Below are 18,693 nucleotides of genomic sequence, written 5' to 3' on the forward strand. Positions count from 1 at the left end.
TTAATTTACCGACTACATGACAACAAAAAATAAAATAAATAAATAAAAATTCTAAATATGATCTTAAGGCGATCCAATAATCAGAATTTAAGTCGACATTTTAAATGAGTCAAAATAAATATTATGTGACCTTCTACAAAAATAATTACACAGTATGTAACTTAATTAATTACAAGTTAATTACCAGTAACAGTTAATTAAAAATTCAAAAAATCTTTTATATTCCCTACATTAATACGTGTGAAATTTAGGAGGACCCACTTTCAACTAAAGTTGGTGAGGTTTGAATTTGTGGTGCCATTTTAATGAATAATGCTAGTGGTACACCATGATATTCAATATGGTGTACAAAATGGACACACGGTACTTCGGTATTGGCCGAGGTACCGATGGACCCTGACGTGGCAGGCACCTCGGCCAATGTCGAGGTGCCGTGTGTCCATTTTGGACACTATGTTGGATACCATGGTGTACCACAAGCATAACCCCATTTTAATACCTAAGTCATTTGACACCCATTATTTGAATTTATAATGGGAGAATAGTGTTTTTTTTTTTGAAAAATGGATAGTTGTAAAAGAATGAAAAGTTTTCGATTTATGTGTAATATTATTTTATTGAAAATTATGTGATTAGAAATAGAAAAGAGAAAAAATTAAATTAAAGAGTTTTAATGGGAGTCAAACAAGGGCTGAATATGTACACGTCTGAGGTAAGCCGTGTGCAATTGAATTATATTCTCGTTTGGCATGATTTTTAAAAAATCAAAATGAACTTTTGAAATTCAAAAATTACATTTGAATCGACTTGACTAATTTTATAAAAGTGTTTCTAATAGTTAGAAGAATTCTTAGGGAAAGTTAATTTATTGTAATTTCCTTTAAAAATGCTTTTGGAATAGGAAGTACCTTTTAAAATTAATTTCCAAATAAAAATTGAAGCAACGTCCTCTAAAACCTCTTTTACAAGAAGTAAAAGTAAAAGTAAAAGTAAAAGTCATGACAAATGGGATCTATAAGTGGGCCAAATGCTATAGTATTTAATTTTTATATTGAATTTACTTTTTACCTTATTTTTCTCCAGTCGTGCTATGTGTACAATCCGGATTGATAATCTTGATTGACAATTAGACATATAAAATGGGGTTCACGCTGAATAAAAAAATTGTTAATCTCCTCTCTTGTGAGTGCATTATCAACCAAGGTGGTGGTATAAAAAGAATAATTCAATTTTCTAAATGCATATGAGTTTAGGGGCATTTGTCGAAGGACTATTCTAGGTCACAGGGGCTTCAGCCTTTGTCTAATCAGCCCTGCTAGAAATCCAGGGCCCACACATGGGCCCTGGATGGATGTGGAGATTAATCCTTGTCTGTGTGGGCCCTGGATGGATGTGGAGATTAATCCTTGTCTAATTATTCGAAATGGCGTGTACCTTATTATTGTGGTGACACCTGGAAAAATACCTATTGTTTAAAATATTTGAAATAATCAGGTATTTTATGTGAAAATGTAGTATTTTTGAAATAAGTTTGACTAATCGATAGTCGATAAACATTAATTAAATGCAACAAACAAAAGTACTCTTGAGTTGGATATAAAATTTCTCTCCAAAATCAATTCACTTAAATTTCACATTCATTAACTTTTTCCTTTGTGCTGGATAGGTATCAATTTCTTATTACCCCGACGATTTCATCGAAGATAACTTCTTCATTTCTCATCGACAGTCGAAGCACCTTCGGATCAAAAAGATTGTTTTTGCAGGTAATTAATTCGAATCATAGCCATTACATATTGAATTTTCGTTACTTTCATAAAAACTTCGATTCGAGCCAAAATTGGCAAAAATCTGATTTTATTTTTGGACCAATTACCATATCAATCAATCAAGCTTTAATGTTTTATTAAATTATAATTTCAAAAAGTTCGTCTGAGTGCAAAAATTTACAAATGTGTCTTGCTAACATATCCTTTTTGCCTGTGAATGCTATGGTTGAACAAGGCTCGAATTTTGGCACATGAGCCATAGAGCCTACAAGCCCTTGTGATAGGCTGCAAAATTGCATCTGGTTGACAACTCGAGTTAAAATTCAATTCTTTTAAAATTATTTTAAAGAGAACTAAATTAAAAAAAAAAAAAAATTATTGTACAACTTGTTGGTTGCTTAGGCTTGATTTGCCTCGATCCATTCGGCCCTTGAGCTTAACAAGCGAGATGAGTCCATTTTTTCTTCATTTGCCATGCCAGGCTTATGTCACGGTCTAAGTCGAGTTGACTTGTTCAATTGCTGCCCTTAGGAGCCATTGGGAATTTGATCTGATCAAGGGGTGATAAAAGGGTCGAGCAACTTGTTGGCTTGACTCATCTAGACTTGAACTGGGGGGAGGGGGTTTGGGCTCATTTTGAGATGAATCATGGGTTGAACCAAGTTCACTTTTTTCTCACAAGTCGACTCATTTAGGCTTGTGGATGGACATGTTTTTTATTTCATATATTTTTGACTTTTTTTTTATCAATTTCTTAAAAAACTGCTTTTTTTTTTTTTAAATCTTATTTGGTTAATTTATTTAGAAAAAAAAGAGTCGGTGCGTGGATGACTCGACTCATTTGGGCTTGTAGATTGCTCGACTCAATCAGAATGTCTAAGAGTCTAACCAACTCGATCCATTACCACCATAACCCTATCTATTACCACCCATATGCAGAACCAAAAATAATTGGATTCAATTCCAAATTACAAGGTCCATTTTTATATTCTTATCCAATTATATCCACGTTTAACAAGGACGACAACTGGACTTGGTGTGATTAAAAATTTTCATTTTTTATTCCCTTTAAATATTTTATTTATTTTATATATTTTTACATTTTTCAAAATAAAATAAAGTCAAATATAAAATTATAAAAAATAAAAAATCCAGGATGTGTTTAGAAATTAATGGACGGAATCATATCCCTCGTCCGGTCCCGTTTACTATTCAAAGGCGGGGAATCCCAACCAATTCGGAATAGGACAATATGGGGCGGTTTTTTTTGAGACGGAAATTTTTTCCATCCTATGTTTATGTCCATTTTTTACCGATGTCTTGTTCAGTAGTGATTATAAGAATTGATTTTTTGATCGTTAGAGAGAGAAGAAGATTTCATCTGTGAGAAAAGAAGTAAAAAATGACGATTAACTTAAGAAAATAACGATCAAAATATTGATGTTTTTGGAGTGAAAAATTAGAATCAAACATGCGCCAAATGTACAAGGGGCATAGAAGTCATACAAAATTGGTAAATTATTTTCTTTGAGGTTAGGCAAAAATGAAGAAAAAATGAGAAAAATTTATGTATCCTTCTTTGTTAGTATGTATTTTCTATTATGACCATTGAGCGGTTTGAGTGAGTAAGGAATTCTTGCTATAAAAATTAGAAAATAATTGTGAGAAAATTCGAGAAGAAAGTAAAATCATTTTTTTCTTTCTTGGGTTATTAAATTTTTTGAGATTATAAGTTGTTTTTAATTTTATTAGTTTTTTAAAATCAAAGATTGAGTTTTTTATTATATTTAAAGCCCTTAAATCAATTAATTTCTAATACATCATTAACAGTAATTTTCTTGGATTTTTAGACTTTGAACTCTCTCTGTGTATCATATAAATATTATTTGTGGTATAATTAATAATGAAAGATATATAAATAATATCTAAGTGGATAATGAAGTGATTATTTAAGCTAATTTATTTATTACTGTTTTATAAATAAAAAAATTGAGAATATGGCGTAACAAATAAAAATAATCCATTCAAATTCCTTCATTATCATCCTATCATTTAAATTTCTCAAACTAATAAATATAGTAAAATGAACGGTTATTCAATATTTTTTAAGGTTATCTGCACATGCAAACTCTCTTTCTCACACTTGCTATATCTGTCTATTTACATTTCTTTGATCTGGGGTCATATAATTTTGCCATTTTACTGTCATTATTCGGTAAGATCTTCGAGTGTTATTTTCGTTATAGTGAATAAGGACTGTTATTTTCATTATAATATGTCATTTCCATTTTCCATCTACGTAATTTAATATTCTTTCCTACTTTTATATTAATAATAATAAATATAGAGAGAAGGGTAGAGGGAGCAGAAAGATTGAATTTTTCTTGTTTCGTGGGTTCCCATGAAATGTAGGACAATGCCGATGTTGAAATTTCAAGAAGGGTTATGTACCAAAAAACGATAAAAATGGAAATCCCAATATGGGTTTTGGTGTAGGGTTAGTTTGGGTCATTTTCCATTCTTTTTGGTATGCCCATTTTGGGTTTCTTGAAGAACTGCCCCCACAGATCGTACTGGGTCAGAGAAAGAGGCAGAGTATAAGTGAATAAACCTCTGGATCTTGTCAATGCATGCAATATTTTATTGGGAGTCTTCGTATCATTACTACTGTTTACGTGTTATATCTTCCCAATGTCAGCCAAAGATTACAAAGACCTGCAGGATATCCTGTTCATTCATACGCAAGCCATAGTAATATTTAGGCGACATTTATCGAATTAAAATTTTAGTTTTCAACTACCCTTTTTAACACAACCTTTGTATGTACAGGTTAGTCGTTAATATGCTAAATGACCTTGTTTGAAGATTTGAATTGTCAAAAAGAGAACAAGTCAGCATATGAGCAAAGGCTTAATAAGGCCTTGTTTGAAGATTTGAATTGTCAAAAAGAGAACAAGTCAGCATATGAGCAAAGGCTTAATAAGGGTTTTTAGTGCCAATCATACTAATTGTAAGATAAATTTGACAACAAATTTGATTTGAAAAACTATTTTTGAATTCCATAACTAGGCTTTTTACAATTTACACATTATCAACATTTTACACATTGTTAAACTTACTGTACAAACAAATATTCTTCTAGTGCATACAGCAGTGTGATGAGTGTCTTTTCTGTTGCATCTTTTGGTACTCTGAAGGAATTCATGGCTATGACAGTCTATGTTGTACTATGTGCTTTTCTTGGGCTTTGGGGATTTGCTTACCGGTTGTTATTTCATAATTCAAATGGGGTGGTTGCTCTGTTTTGCATTCATAATTTCACAACAAAGAAGTGCTCTGCTCCATTGTCCTTTCAGGGCCTATGACTGGTGATTATCTTTCTCTGTTCATACCGGGTGTTTTGTGCTTTTATCCCTTCAATTTCTGTTTTTTCCCGTCTTTATGTCTCTCTGTGTTCAAAGTTTGAATACCACAGCCACATGTAGCATGATTGTCAAAGTTTTGGCTTTTCTACTTTATTTTGCTTCCAAGGTTTCTGGATTCTATACTTTTTGGCATGTGTGTTTGATGGGATTTTGTCTCTTTTCTTTCCCTTTTGCATGCTCTCACTTTTTACTCCCAAGAATGTGAGTTCCTACTTGTGCCGACTGTTTTTGAATCACTCCTCTTTGTACTTTGTTATCCTTGATGATTTTATAATCACACATTCCTATAATGTCCATCTTTTGGTTTATAAGTTCTACAACTCCCAATCTGAGAACTGGCAAGTATGGCTAATGTTTCCTTTTGCTTGTTTAGCAGTATGTACAATCCAGTACTTCTCAATATTAAAAAAGAAATTGAAATCTTGTCGATTGTACCATCGAATATTACGCACTAGCAACAAATTTTATTTACTCTGGTGTTTTTTGATGATTATATGGAACAATGTATGAATTCTGTGCACTTCTTTTCTTGACCTGCAGTGTAGGCAGAAAAGCAAGTGCTAGTAGTGGATGATGATGATGGAGAAGGGAACGATAGCGGAGAGTCCAAATTCATATCCACCTCCTCTAGCAGCATATCAAGAGGTTGCCAGCTCCCGTGAACTGTTCTTGGATACTTTGAAGAAACTTCATGTTGCCATGGGAACCAAATTCATGTAAGCTTACTTTATCTAGCAATTTATTTTTCACACAGTATAAAGTGGTTGTGCTTTTTATGCTCTGTAAATGTTGTATTGTCTTCATGTCTAATATGATGTACAGCAGTTCAAAAACTTTCATGGGTAGATGCTACGAAATTGGGAGAACTTGAACCAAGATATCACTGTGTAAATGTAGTAATGTACTTCTATGAAGGGACCGGTTAACCATTTTATGAAAGTTTAAGATAAATTCTAAGTCGATGCTTGTAGAACTTGTTACACAAGGAATATTGAAACAATCACATGACAAATTAAGGGTTCCCCAGAAGCTGACATGGCTTAGAGGAAAGGCAATCGGAAGCTGTCCAGAGGAATCCATTGGCAGAGGGGTCCAGTGGGGTGCCCCTCACCCGATTGTCTATTTTTCTTGGCAGCATGATTGAACCCAGAAATGGATCAGCCTATAGCCATAGACATAAAAGGGTAGAGAGGAAACCTATACGTATAGTTGAACTCACCAAAAAACCGATTTACAAGGAGAGAGTATTACAGTAGTTATAACTTAAGTCTTAACTTAGCGATCTTGGATGTGATAGAATCATTATAATGATTCTCCATTCGTCAAATCAATGATAGTGATTCCATTTTAATTATAATCTTCATGACCATTAGAATGTTAAATATATATAGTGATACTTTTCTGATGAGGCTTATTAGCATTAGTCCATCTTATCTGTATTATTTTATATATTAAATGGGACTTTATTGTGCAACAATGGTGTTTACTTTGTTTTCCGAGCTAAGTGTTTGTAAAAAACCAAAAAAAGCGAAGCCCACCCTATTTTAATATTTGTTTTCTTATTTCTTGGTTTAAATCTCATCACTTGAAATTTCATCAGCCAAATATCTAAAGCATAATATGTATGCCTAATATTTAATTAGCTTCCTCAATTCTCGATCTTGTATCTCTTTATCTGAGCACTGAATTAATGATAGTTTAGTTGTATTCATTAGAAAAATAAATTTAAATTGAAAAGACAGAAGATTATTGTGTTTCGACATTCGTGCTTATGTCCACAGACCCACACCAATTGCTTTACTATAGCTATGAAAGAAAGAGGAATACAAATGAAACTCATTCTGTGACTCTTGTGCCTATGCAGAGGCTTCAAACTATTTTATCTCGTTTAAAGTTTTCTGAAGTCTTCAGTCTCCCTAAAGTTTTCTAACTCTGTGCACTTCACACTTGATTTCCTTTGAATTCTCTTTATAAAGAATGCTAATGGGGTCCATAAATCAACCAAATCAGTTATATGAAATCTGCTCTATTGACAATGACAATCATGCACAAATACATGTACACATACTATTTACATTTAATGTCTTGAGAGACTTGCACATAATGATGCATTTCACCAATCTTGCAAGAAACCATGCACAGCTTCTTCAAATGTGAAGCCATAATCAGTCTCCACTATTCAACACACCTATTATATATGAATATTTCAAAATTTCAGCAGTCTTTTAATTAACTCTCTTCAGATATTTTTGCCAATCCTTGAAGGGATTTTCTCGATTTTTTTGACTCGCATACCATTGGCAAATAAAGTATATTGATGGTTGGTATTAACTTCTCAATTATTATTTTTTATTTCAGCACTTCAATGGTGTATAGGACACGCCAATTTTCAATCACAAAATACACAATATTTTTAAATGTTTTATCTTCTAGAAAATCACATTTTATTGAGGAGATGGCATGATGTAGAAGTAGAAGATAAAGGTTTTTCTTCTTCTTTTTGGCATGGTTGCTTTTGAAGTTTCTGTTTTGTTACTAGGATCATGCAATTCATTGCTGCATTTCTTCTTATTCTTATTTTCTTGGGAAGCCCTTATTCATCTATCTAAATTTGTTTGTTAATGCTTCAGGATCCCCATTGTGGGGGGCAAGGACTTAGATTTGCATCGCCTCTTTGTGGAAGTTACTTCTCGTGGTGGTATTACAAAGGTTAGAATGATTTCAATTTTATTTCACTTTGACTCATCGGTCGATGTTTATGAACTCCCTCTACAATTTCCATAACATGTCATAAAAGTACATCTAAAAGGCTTTGTGGCTTAGACATATAATGCTTATCCAGCTAGCGCAAGAATTGCAACAGTAACTTTGTTTACTTTTGTAAAGCATTGCCGGTTATTAAATTGAATATTTCAATTTGAATCCTTAATTATGTCAATTACATAAATATATCATAACATATTAGCCAAACGTTGTTCGCATATGTTCCTTAACTAGAAGCACCAAACAAATTTGAATTGTAAGAGAAAATAATTTTCATTGGCTCCATGCCTCTGATGGCTTTCAATATTCTTTTCCATGAACAATATGCATTATGAACCTCAAGTGCAACATTGTTACGGTTGGTGTCGTATCAGCAAGGCAGCACATGATACAATCACGAGTTACTGTAAAGTGAGTCACTTGCTAAGGGATTTGAGTTTTCATAATATATTTGTATATAGCCAATTCTAGTTCTGAGAACCCACTGAAACAAAAAGAAAAGAAACGGAAGAAGTCAATCCAGGCAAAGTTTTTTATCATTATTTTTGTGGGCTAAGGATCAAGTTAAACTTGGTGTTGTGTTTCAATTCTTAACTTTTAAAGTTATTGCATTCAAATTTCTTGTTTCAATTCTTAACTTTTAAAGTTATTGCATTCAAATTTCTTCTTTCTGGCTAAATATGGTGTTTCGTGCCCCTGTGCTTAACGAGGATTACATGCAAAATCTTTACAGTCCTTGCTACATATTTGTTTTTGTTTACTAGAAGTGAAGTTTCTCATAACCTATTTTTTGTTTGGAAAAACACATCTAGAATCTTCTATGCAAACTCATAGTTAAAACGTCTGTCCATCAGTGAAATAACCTTTTGTGTATGGATTTGGTAGTTCAACTGAGAGGTGACTCTATACTATGTTGTTGAAAAAGTTGGGGGGAGGGACGGGGAGGCTCTATGTAAAACACAATGGTAAGTTTGTAAAGGTACGAAGGTTTTGCAAAGAGCTTTATTTGATTACAACTAGATTGTAATTACCATACTTTATCTAAGACAACTCATCTAAAACTTTGCTTGTATTGAAGTATAAAAAAAAAAAAAAAAGAGAGAAAAACAAAGAAAATGCTTCCGCTATTTCTATCCTACAGTGAAGTTTGAAGCTCATGATAAAGCTGGTACAAGTGAATTCTAAAACATACTTGATGATGGGTGAAATAGGACAGGAACTAGAATTGTAGGAGAAGAAAGGATACGAGAGGGGGGCGGGGGATGGAAGGAAGGGGTGAAGAATCAGGAAGAAGTGGGGGAGAGACAGAAAGAAAGGGAAGATGCCGAGAGAAAAAGATTGTAGAGAGGAATTTTATTTATTTTTATTTATTTATTTATTATTATTATTATTTTTTAAATTATAATTAATTTTTTCCAATACAATGGAAAAAAATTCATACCCAAAATATTAGATACTCTTTTAATAATATCCCAAGGATATCCATCAATACATTACAACAGATTTCACTTGACTTCCAGTGGATTTTGAAGTACTTTATCTAATGGCTAATTCTGTTCTGTTTCATTGCCTACTGGACTTTAGCAATATCTGTTTTCTTGTTTTCTAAAGCACATTTTTTTTTATTCTCTTCTATTGTTAAATTTTTTCTTATTGAAGCATGAATCCAATCTGTTGTATATTGAGTGCATGTTTAGTTTGCAATATTTAACAAGTTTGGGCAATATAATGAGCAAGAACTTCTTTTTCTTCTTAATACTGTCTATTGCCATTGAATCCTCCCTACTAAACATGCATAAATATCTAAAGTGTATGGCACATTGCTGCAATGGTTACTTTGTCTGGTTTAACGAACTTGATTTTTTTTCCACTGAAGTTGATGTTTGATATGAATTACAGGTTGTCAGGGAGAGAAAATGGAAAGATGTTACTGCTGTTTTCAGCTTTCCTTCTTCGGCAACAAATGCTTCTTTTATACTTCGCAAATACTATAGTTCATTGCTTTACCACTACGAACAAATTTATTTATTTAAAGCCAAGTGTTGGACTCCTTGGACTCCTTTGTCTACTGGTGAGTTTAAATGCTTTAAAATCTTCACTTTCACTTTTTATGCTTTTTTTAATTGTGGAGCAAAATCTCTGCAGATGCTTTGCAAAATGTGTCTAAAAGTACTGCTCCGCCTCGTGGATTGGCTGAAGGCGTCCTACAACCACAAAACAAACAAGCTTCACCTCTACAGATTATAAACACTGAGACGTCTTTCTCTACTGGTGAGTTTAAATGCTTTAAAATCTTCACTTTCTTTTTAGAGATTCTTTTTATGGAACAAAATCCTCTGCAGATGCTTTGCCAATTACTGCTACACCTCATGGATTGGCTGAGCGCATCGTCCCTCCACAAAAACAAGAAGCTTCACCTCAACAGATTATAAATTCTTCGACGTCTTTGCCTGAAGGTAGTCTTCTTCTTCTCCTCCTCTTCATTTCTTATCTTTTTCGAATTTTGCTTATGTTGTTGAATTTGAGATTTTTCTTCACACATAGTATTCCATAGACAATTATGTGTAAGACTCTCTCGTGGGTGAATAAAGTGTCCCCTTTATTTTAAAAATAATTATTTATTTTAATCACTATTTTTTTATCTACATCCTGTATGGTGACCTTTATGAAAAACTATGTTTTGAATAGTAATTTTTTTTGGAGAATATGTGGTTAAAAAGTAGTGAAAAGTTTTGGGTTTATGTGTATAATTTTTTATTATGTGAATGTGTGGTTGAAAATGAGCATGAGAAATAAATTAAAGTAAATTAGGGGTCTAAATAAGAGGTGGTTCAAATCAAACAAATTACTTGAAAAACAATTAACAAGTACAAAGTAGTTTTCTTGATAGAAGAAACTGAAACAAACTCTGTTTATTTATGAGAATCCCTAGCCTAGCCCAGTAAGCTTGTGCTTTTCTCTGACCGCTATAAGTCTCATAGTTTTGACTCGATATGCTTGAAGACTTCAACTAATATTTATTTCTTGCTTGCTTGCTTAAAAAGGTTAAAGTTACCTAATTATTTAGAAACTCGATCATTTATTGTCCAATATGGCAAATCAATTTATTTGATGTGGACATTATCATTTCCCCTTTACCTACCATATGTGTTGAGGGGCGGGAGGTGGTAACACAATTCTTAACTGCACTGCACAACAGGTGTTGCTGTATTAGAACAACTTTTATCTTAGATTTGTCAATTGATTGTTTTCCTGAAAAATGATTTGATTTGTGATAATTGAATTTGACATATGAAGTAGAGCAAATTCATAAGAAATTTTAAAAATAGTTTCTAACTTTGTTTGGTTGTTGAGTCTAGATACATCAGTTCACTTAGCTCTTAATGGTGTGGTCTCTTGAAAAGGTTCTGCCTAGGTGCGTTTCCAAAACACCCTGCATATGCATAAGATGTGGAAAAATGAGGTCAACTCCTCTTTTGACCACCTAATGCAAGCATAGGCGCCAAAAGGCGTGCCCCTTTCTTTTTGAAAAAAAAAAAATTCTAATTTTTTGGAGCCATTTCTTGGACCTAATGGCTAATATAGGCCTACGGACCAAATTAGTGTGGGCGATTTCTTAGACCCATTTGCCTCAAAAGGTCTTGTGCTTTTAATTTTCAATTGTCTAGTTTTGGGAAACTTGGAAGTAGTCTACACTACTTCTTGCAGCAATAATTAAGTAATTCTAGATTTTATGATTTAATTTTCTAGCATGCATTATCTTTTTTTAATGGTCTTAAAATAATTAAAATACTATGGAAAATAAGAAAAATACCTTTTTTTTCTAGACATGCCTACGTTAGTAAGGCTTGAAGTTTGACCTTGTTGAGTTGTTATGAGATCTTTTAATAATCTAATTTGCCACTAGAGCTGTTCACATAAAAGATCACTCATTAACTACTGGGACCGGAAGTCCTAAATAATTGAGTGTTTGTTTGTGAGAGTTAAGTTAATCATTTTTTTGGAGAACGAGTGTTTCACGATCGACCTTATTGACCATTCTTATGAGAATCTGGACCTATTAAAGGGTTATGAGAAAGATGAGGTTGTCGTCTCTGTTATGAGATGCACTCTCTCCACCCCTGTTGACTTTGATTCACCATGGAAATCTATAGTATACTAACTTTAGAGTGAACATAAAATCTAAAATCCCTAATAAACAAAAATAATAAGAATACTAGTCCAATAGCACTGACATGCTTTGCTCCTTAGTCAATAACACAGAGTACTAAATTATCTCATGATTCAACTGAATAGGATGAATTTTTGTTGGCATCATAACGAGTATTTCATTAGAAGTAATGTCTGATAATTTGAAATTATGTTTAGCAAAAAGAGGAGCTTAATAGTAACTTTTACTTCTTTTTAAAAGCTTGTTAGCCAAACAAGCTATGAAACTTTCCTAGTTAGAATAGGCACCTATAATTTATGCATGATTGTTCCTACAAAAATAACAATTACAAGAACTTAACTTTTCAGTCTAGAAACTCTGCTGAGGGTTAAAGCTGGATCACTAATTCTTAGTGTTTACTTCAAACTCCTCTAATGTTCCTTTTGCTCTTTAAATATCCTTTATTCTCTTGTTGATTAAAAATTGATCTCTTATTGCTTGCACAAAGAGAAATGCTGAGAAAGGCATCGATTACTATGAGACTTCTGCTCCAGTTTCTAAGTATTCATTTAGATTTATTGTAGCATCTAGTAGCTTATTTTGACTAAGAGTTACGTCAAGCTGACTTGAAAAATGACACTTCTTAATGGAGATCTTGAAGAAGGGGTATCCATGGGTCAGTTAAAGGTTTCTCAGTGAAAGGATTGTCATTTATTTTGTAAGCTAAGAAATATATATAAGGGCCAAAATTGACATCTTACCAATGGTATATTGAGTTTGACCTCGTTTTTTGGAAATATCGTTGAGAAGTGTATGCGCCTCAAGATTAGTTGGAGTAAATAACCTTTTTAGTACCATATGCAAACTATAGCTTAAATAAAAGAAGAGACTTCGGGCTATTACACAGGACGAGTAATTTCTATTTAGAAGTTTGAGATGAAATAAATGGGTAGAAAGTCCTCTGTGTTGTTTGCACAGAGGTTCGCCAAGATACTGCCTGAACCGTGTTCTATAGTTTCAACAAGGGGCAATTTTAGTTTGAATTGATATCCTGGCAATGGATTGTTACAAGATCAAATTAAACTGTAGAGGAAAAATAAATTTAGCAGCCATAAGAAAATGAGATTTTTCCTTTGTTTTCTATTTTTAATTCTGGAATTGTGATATAATGGTAGGAAAATATAAACTTGTATATTATTTTATTTTCGTTTTGATTCTTTCAGCAACTTTAGCACCATCGCCATTTATCCCAGTGTCTGGAGTGATTGATGGAAAGTTTGAAGGTGGATATCTCGTGACTGTCAAAATCGGCGCAGAGAACTTGAAAGGCGTTCTTTATCAGGTTCCACAATCTGAAGCACAAGGAGTATCTCAACATCATAATGTGCCCACCAATTATATGGAAAGTTCGTCGTCACAACCAGTGGTGCGGCGTCGCAACAGGAGGAAGAAAGCTGAAATTAGAAGACGGGATCCTGAACATCCAAAGCCAAATATAAGTGGGTACAACTTTTTCTTTGCCGAACAGCAACCCAGGCTGAAACCTCTTTATTCAGGAAGGGAAAAAGAAATCAGTAAGGTGATTGGTGAACTCTGGAACAATCTACAAGAACCTGAAAAATCTGTAAGCTCCAACTTGTGCACAAAATGAGACTCAAGACTGTTTTTTCCTACATTTTTTTTTTAAATTTTAATTTTTACATTTACATCGAAGTTCCATAAATATTTTGGCATGCAACAAATTGTGGTGTATTCAGGTTTATCAGGAGAAAGCACTCAGGGATAAAGAAAGATACAGACAAGAATTGGAGAACTACAATAAAAGAAAGAGGACTGGAAAATCCATCAACAATACGGCGCCAATACAGGAGTTTCCTCCAATGCCGGATGCTTGCTTGATAGGTCTTGACAAGAATATTCAAATTGAAGGTGAATACTCTGCTCAAATGGCAGAGAATGAAACAAGTTTCGATAAAAGCAATTTGGGGGCATCTCAAGAGGTGAACGAGGGCTTGGAAATGGCGGCACCTCTCCGAGCTGAAGTGGAGAATAGAAATGTGAACTTGGAGATTTCAAAGAATGAAGACGCATCTGGGCTGCAGACGGGACAAGAGGCGGTTGGATGCGAGGACAACAGTCCAGGACATGGACAAATCATCAGCAATGCAGTTCCAATACAGCAGTTTCTTCCAATAGCAGATGCCGGCTTGATAGATCTCGACATGACTGTTCAAACTGAAGGTAATACCTCTGCTTATGAAAAGAGTTCCACCAATAGCAATTTGGAAGGGTATGAAAAGACAGATGAGGCCTCGGCAATGGGGGCATCGTTCCAAGCCGAGTTGGAGCTGGAAAATGAAAATGTTGAAATTTCACAGAATGGAGAAACAACTGCGGTGCAAGTGGGACCAGGCACAGTTGGATGTGAGGCCAACAATCCAGGACTTGGAAGAATGGAGGAAAAAGATGATGTGTCAATCCCCGCGGAAGTGGGAGAAATTGACCCCATTAACACCAGTGAATCTGTTGCCATCAGCAAGGGCCATAAAAGCCCTTGATGGCGTGTTTAGCAAGATAGATTGGATGGAAGGAACACAGGTAAAATTTTGACAAATATATTATAGTCACATTTTAGTACTGAATAGCAAACATTCCCTAATAGGAACTTGCTTTTAGCGTATTTGTATTTTGTGTTTCGACATTGTTCGTAGACTTTGTCTTTGTTTATCTTTACTTTCTTAATAGAACTATGTATCGTATTGAAATGTGATGAATTTATTCTGCCCTCGTTGCTTTGGCACATATGTGCTGTTACAAGAAATGTTTACAAAATCATAATTAGGGTAAATAAACAAAATATAGCCTAAAGGTACATCGTACACACGAGGTACAATGTCTTCATATCATGCTCAAGCAAGCAAAAGTCTTTTGAAACCAAGATCGATTTGTGTTTGATGAACATATGCCTTCTAAATTAACATTAGACCTTCTTGTGATAGAAGTGCAAACAATGACAAATATGAGACTATAAAAGGAGATTTGCACACGAATTAACCATTTGGGTGGATAATCAAAGAACAATCTCAATTATTTATTTATTTTTAAAATTTTTTTTTTTTCAATATTCAAAATCAACCATTTTACAATAAAAGTCTCAACTCCTTGTTTAAACAAAAATTCTAACTAAACTTCTAAACTAAAACAAACTCTATCTATTTTAATAAAACTCGTAACTAAAATGAAACTACATCAAATAATAAAGACTAATTAGTTAGCAATGAAACATTAATTTCAATATGACCTCCTTTATCATTCTCCTCTAGTTAAAAAAGATATGTCCTCGAATCTTGCGAAATGTCTTCATCTGATGCCATACAAAGGCAGTAATTCTTTTGATGACTTAACATCCACGGTACTATTCCAAGATTGAATAGCACTTGTTTGCCAAGATTCTTCATTAACGATTTCAGGTCACAACTGCCTTTCAATAACACCGCCAAAATTGCCTCAATTTGTTCATTTACCCACTTTATTGGTTCCCCTTCATCAATCTCTTGGTAAAAAATCGACGGGCCATCATAATCCTCGCCTAAATCAACAGCCCATATATTGGGACTAAAGGGAGCAAAAAGATTTGTGTCGGAGTCAAGACTCCTCAATATCCACATAACAAACTAAATCATCGTCCTGGCGGCGCTTGCTCACCAATCCCATAAATAATGCCTTCCTCGCCTGCTCGATCACCCTCCACCCTTGAGTTCTTACTTTGCAACCCTGTCATAGGTCAAGATCGCGATTAACCCCATTATCCCGCCAGCCTTGGTTAGCCACAACACGCAAGTCATGGCTACCAACTCGTGCCTCTTGCCTATTACCATAAAGTTCACCTACAATCTGTCTATTGTTTCTAGAGTTTGAAATTACTCATTCGAAAATAATTCGACAGAATCACCTGAATGTAAGAAATGATCAACAGGATCTAAAATGTAATTCGAGCCCACCAACTTCTCAATATTTTCTTAAAAAGAATTTGCTGCCTTCAATGGTGCTAAAGACCTCTAGCAATCGTTTCCTAGGGTAGAACGAATTTTCATTTCCTATGAAAGCAGCACAACAATCTGTAGGAGTTCCAACGAACTCAATGAAGTGTATTTGACTTCGAAACAATATCAGAACGAGAGAGAGGAGAATAAGATTCAAAGCACAGAAAGTTTGCAATGAAAATGGTGTAAATTTTCTGGCAGAGAGGCAGACTATTTATAGACTTGTTCGTGGCCATTCGAACAGTCGTCACCTTTTAGATAAACCTCAAAAATCCGGAACAGACATGTTGTTCTAAAGTCGCGTCTGTTTAGTCGGTTAATAGTCGATTGTTTGGTCGGTTAACAGACGACTGTTAAACAGTTCATCCAGACCAAAAAATCACCCGGAATAAGTCAAAAATTTTAAATTTCATAATGTACCCAATAATTTGATTATTTACAATTTGGCCCAAAAATTTAAATAAATTTTCTCCAAAAAGTTAATATAGTGCAAAGATCCACCCGCACCCGGACACGAATCAGACCGGAATCGGACACGGGTATGTGCTCGGGTCGTGCGGGTGGGTTACTTTAAGACTTAATATTTCATTCAATTTTAAATGGTTTTCGACAAATATATATATCACATGGAATATTAAGTCTTAAAGTATAGCTAGACAACATGGAATATCTTCTAGAAAGTTTCGTAGCCATTCGGCTTCTTATTCGACTTTGTCTAATGCAATGAATTCATATTCCATTGTTGATCTAGCTATACATGTCTGTTTTGAAGATTTCCATGATACTGCAGCACCTCCAAGTGTAAAGATATATCCACTTCTTGATTTGGAGTCCTTAGTATCTGATATCAATTTGCATCACAGTATCGTTCAAGTACTGCTGGATATCTTGAATAGTGCAATCCAAAATTTTGGGTATGTTTTAAATACCCTAAAACTCTAACAATAGCCTTCCAATGATTAGTGCTTGGATTACTTGTATATCGACTTAGCCTACTAATTGAATAGGCAATATCAGGTCGAGTGCAATTCATGACATACATTAAACTGCCAATAATACGAGAATATTCCAATTGAAACTTACTATCACCAGTATTGGAAACAAGATACATACTAACATCCATAAGTGTTTTCATAGGAATAATATCATATTTCTTGAATTTATCAAGAATGTTCTCAATGTAGTGTGATTGAGACAATATGAGACCATCAGATGTTCTAGAAATTTTAATTCCTAATATAATATCGGCCACACCTAAATCCTTCATTTCAAATTTACTTGTTAGCATCCTTTTTGTAGTTTGAATTATGATATCATTGTTACCCATAATCAACATGTCATCTACATATAAACATACCATGACATATCTATTTGGAGTGTTCTTGACATAAACACATTTGTCACACTCGTTAATTTTGAAACCATTTGACATCATAACCGTGTCAAATTTTTCATGCCATTTCTTAGGAGCCTGCTTTAATCCATATAGTGATTTAACAAGTCGACACACTTTCTTTTCTTGTCCTAAGACCACAAATCCTTCAGGTTGCCCCATATAAATTTCTTCATCTAATTTTCCATTCACAAAAGCCGTTTTAACATCCATTTGATGTATATCCAAATCATTCAATGCTGCTATTGCAATAAGCATACGTATGGAAGTGATTCTTGTCACAGGAGAATAGGTATCGAAACAATCAAGATCTTCTTTTTGCTTGTAGCCTTTAGCGACAAGTCTTGCTTTATATTTGTCAATTGATCCATCTGCTTTCATTTTCCTTTTGAAAATCCATTTATATCCCAAAGGCTTATTACCGGGAGGGAGGTCTACTAATTCTAAAGTATGATTTTGTAGTATGGATTCAATTTCACTATGAACAACTTCTTTCTAATATGAAGTTTCGGTTGATGACATAGCCTCTTTAAAATTTTGAGTTTCATTTTCTAAAAAGTATGTTAGAAAGTCAGGCCTAAAAGAGGTTGACGTCCTAACCCTTTTACTTCGTCTAGGTTGTTCATTTATAAATTCTTGATCTGTAGTCTTTTCATGTTCACGAGATATCTTTTGTGAATTTGATTCACCTTGCATGTTATAAGGAAAAGTATTTTTGAAAAATGTAGCATCCCTTGATTCAATAATCGTATTAACATGCATATCGAGTATTTCAGACTTATATACCATAAATCTGTATGCATTACTATGGTAGGCATAATCAATGAATACACAGTCAATGGTTTTAGGTCCTATCTTAACCCTTTTAGATTTAGGAACTACTACCTTAGCCAAACACCCCCATACCTTCAAGTATTTATAATTAGGTTTGTAACATTTCCATACTTCATAAGGTATCTTATGAGTTTTTCGATGTGATAGTTTGTTAAGAATATAGTTGGCAGAAAGCAAGGCTTCCCCCACAAGTTCTGCGGTAATCCAGAACTTATTAATATAGCATTCATCATCTCCTTCAATGTTTGATTCTTGCATTCAGCAATACCATTAGATTGAGGAGAATAAGGCGAGGTAGTTTAATAAATAATTTCGT

At 33.9% G+C, this 18,693-nt stretch overlaps 1 protein-coding gene across 1 annotated transcript; it reads left to right on the forward strand.

Annotated features, from left to right (window-relative positions):
• Nucleotides 1-3,905: 3,905 nt before the first annotated feature.
• LOC111384450 (high mobility group B protein 15-like) lies at nt 3,906-14,754 on the forward strand. Its single transcript, XM_023008726.1, has 8 exons — nt 3,906-3,984; nt 5,735-5,910; nt 7,825-7,903; nt 9,857-10,028; nt 10,103-10,228; nt 10,300-10,413; nt 13,331-13,731; nt 13,865-14,754. The coding sequence occupies exons 2-8, from the start codon at nt 5,765-5,767 to the stop codon at nt 14,663-14,665; spliced, it is 1,839 nt and encodes a 612-aa protein (XP_022864494.1). The 5' UTR covers nt 3,906-3,984; nt 5,735-5,764; the 3' UTR covers nt 14,666-14,754.
• Nucleotides 14,755-18,693: the final 3,939 nt, after the last annotated feature.

Source organism: Olea europaea, unplaced genomic scaffold (assembly GCF_002742605.1).
Source record: "Olea europaea var. sylvestris unplaced genomic scaffold, O_europaea_v1 scaffold2914, whole genome shotgun sequence".
Lineage (NCBI taxonomy): Eukaryota > Viridiplantae > Streptophyta > Magnoliopsida > Lamiales > Oleaceae > Olea > Olea europaea.

Bases quoted from the DNA above. Each gene is read 5' to 3' on its own strand.
- LOC111384450 (XM_023008726.1), top strand. From the start codon at position 5,765: ATGATGATGATGGAGAAGGGAACGATAGCGGAGAGTCCAAATTCATAT. The intron at 5,911-7,824 runs GTAAGCTTACTT...TTAATGCTTCAG, and splicing joins GCCATGGGAACCAAATTCAT to GATCCCCATTGTGGGGGGCA. The intron at 13,732-13,864 runs GTAAGCTCCAAC...TGGTGTATTCAG, and splicing joins TACAAGAACCTGAAAAATCT to GTTTATCAGGAGAAAGCACT.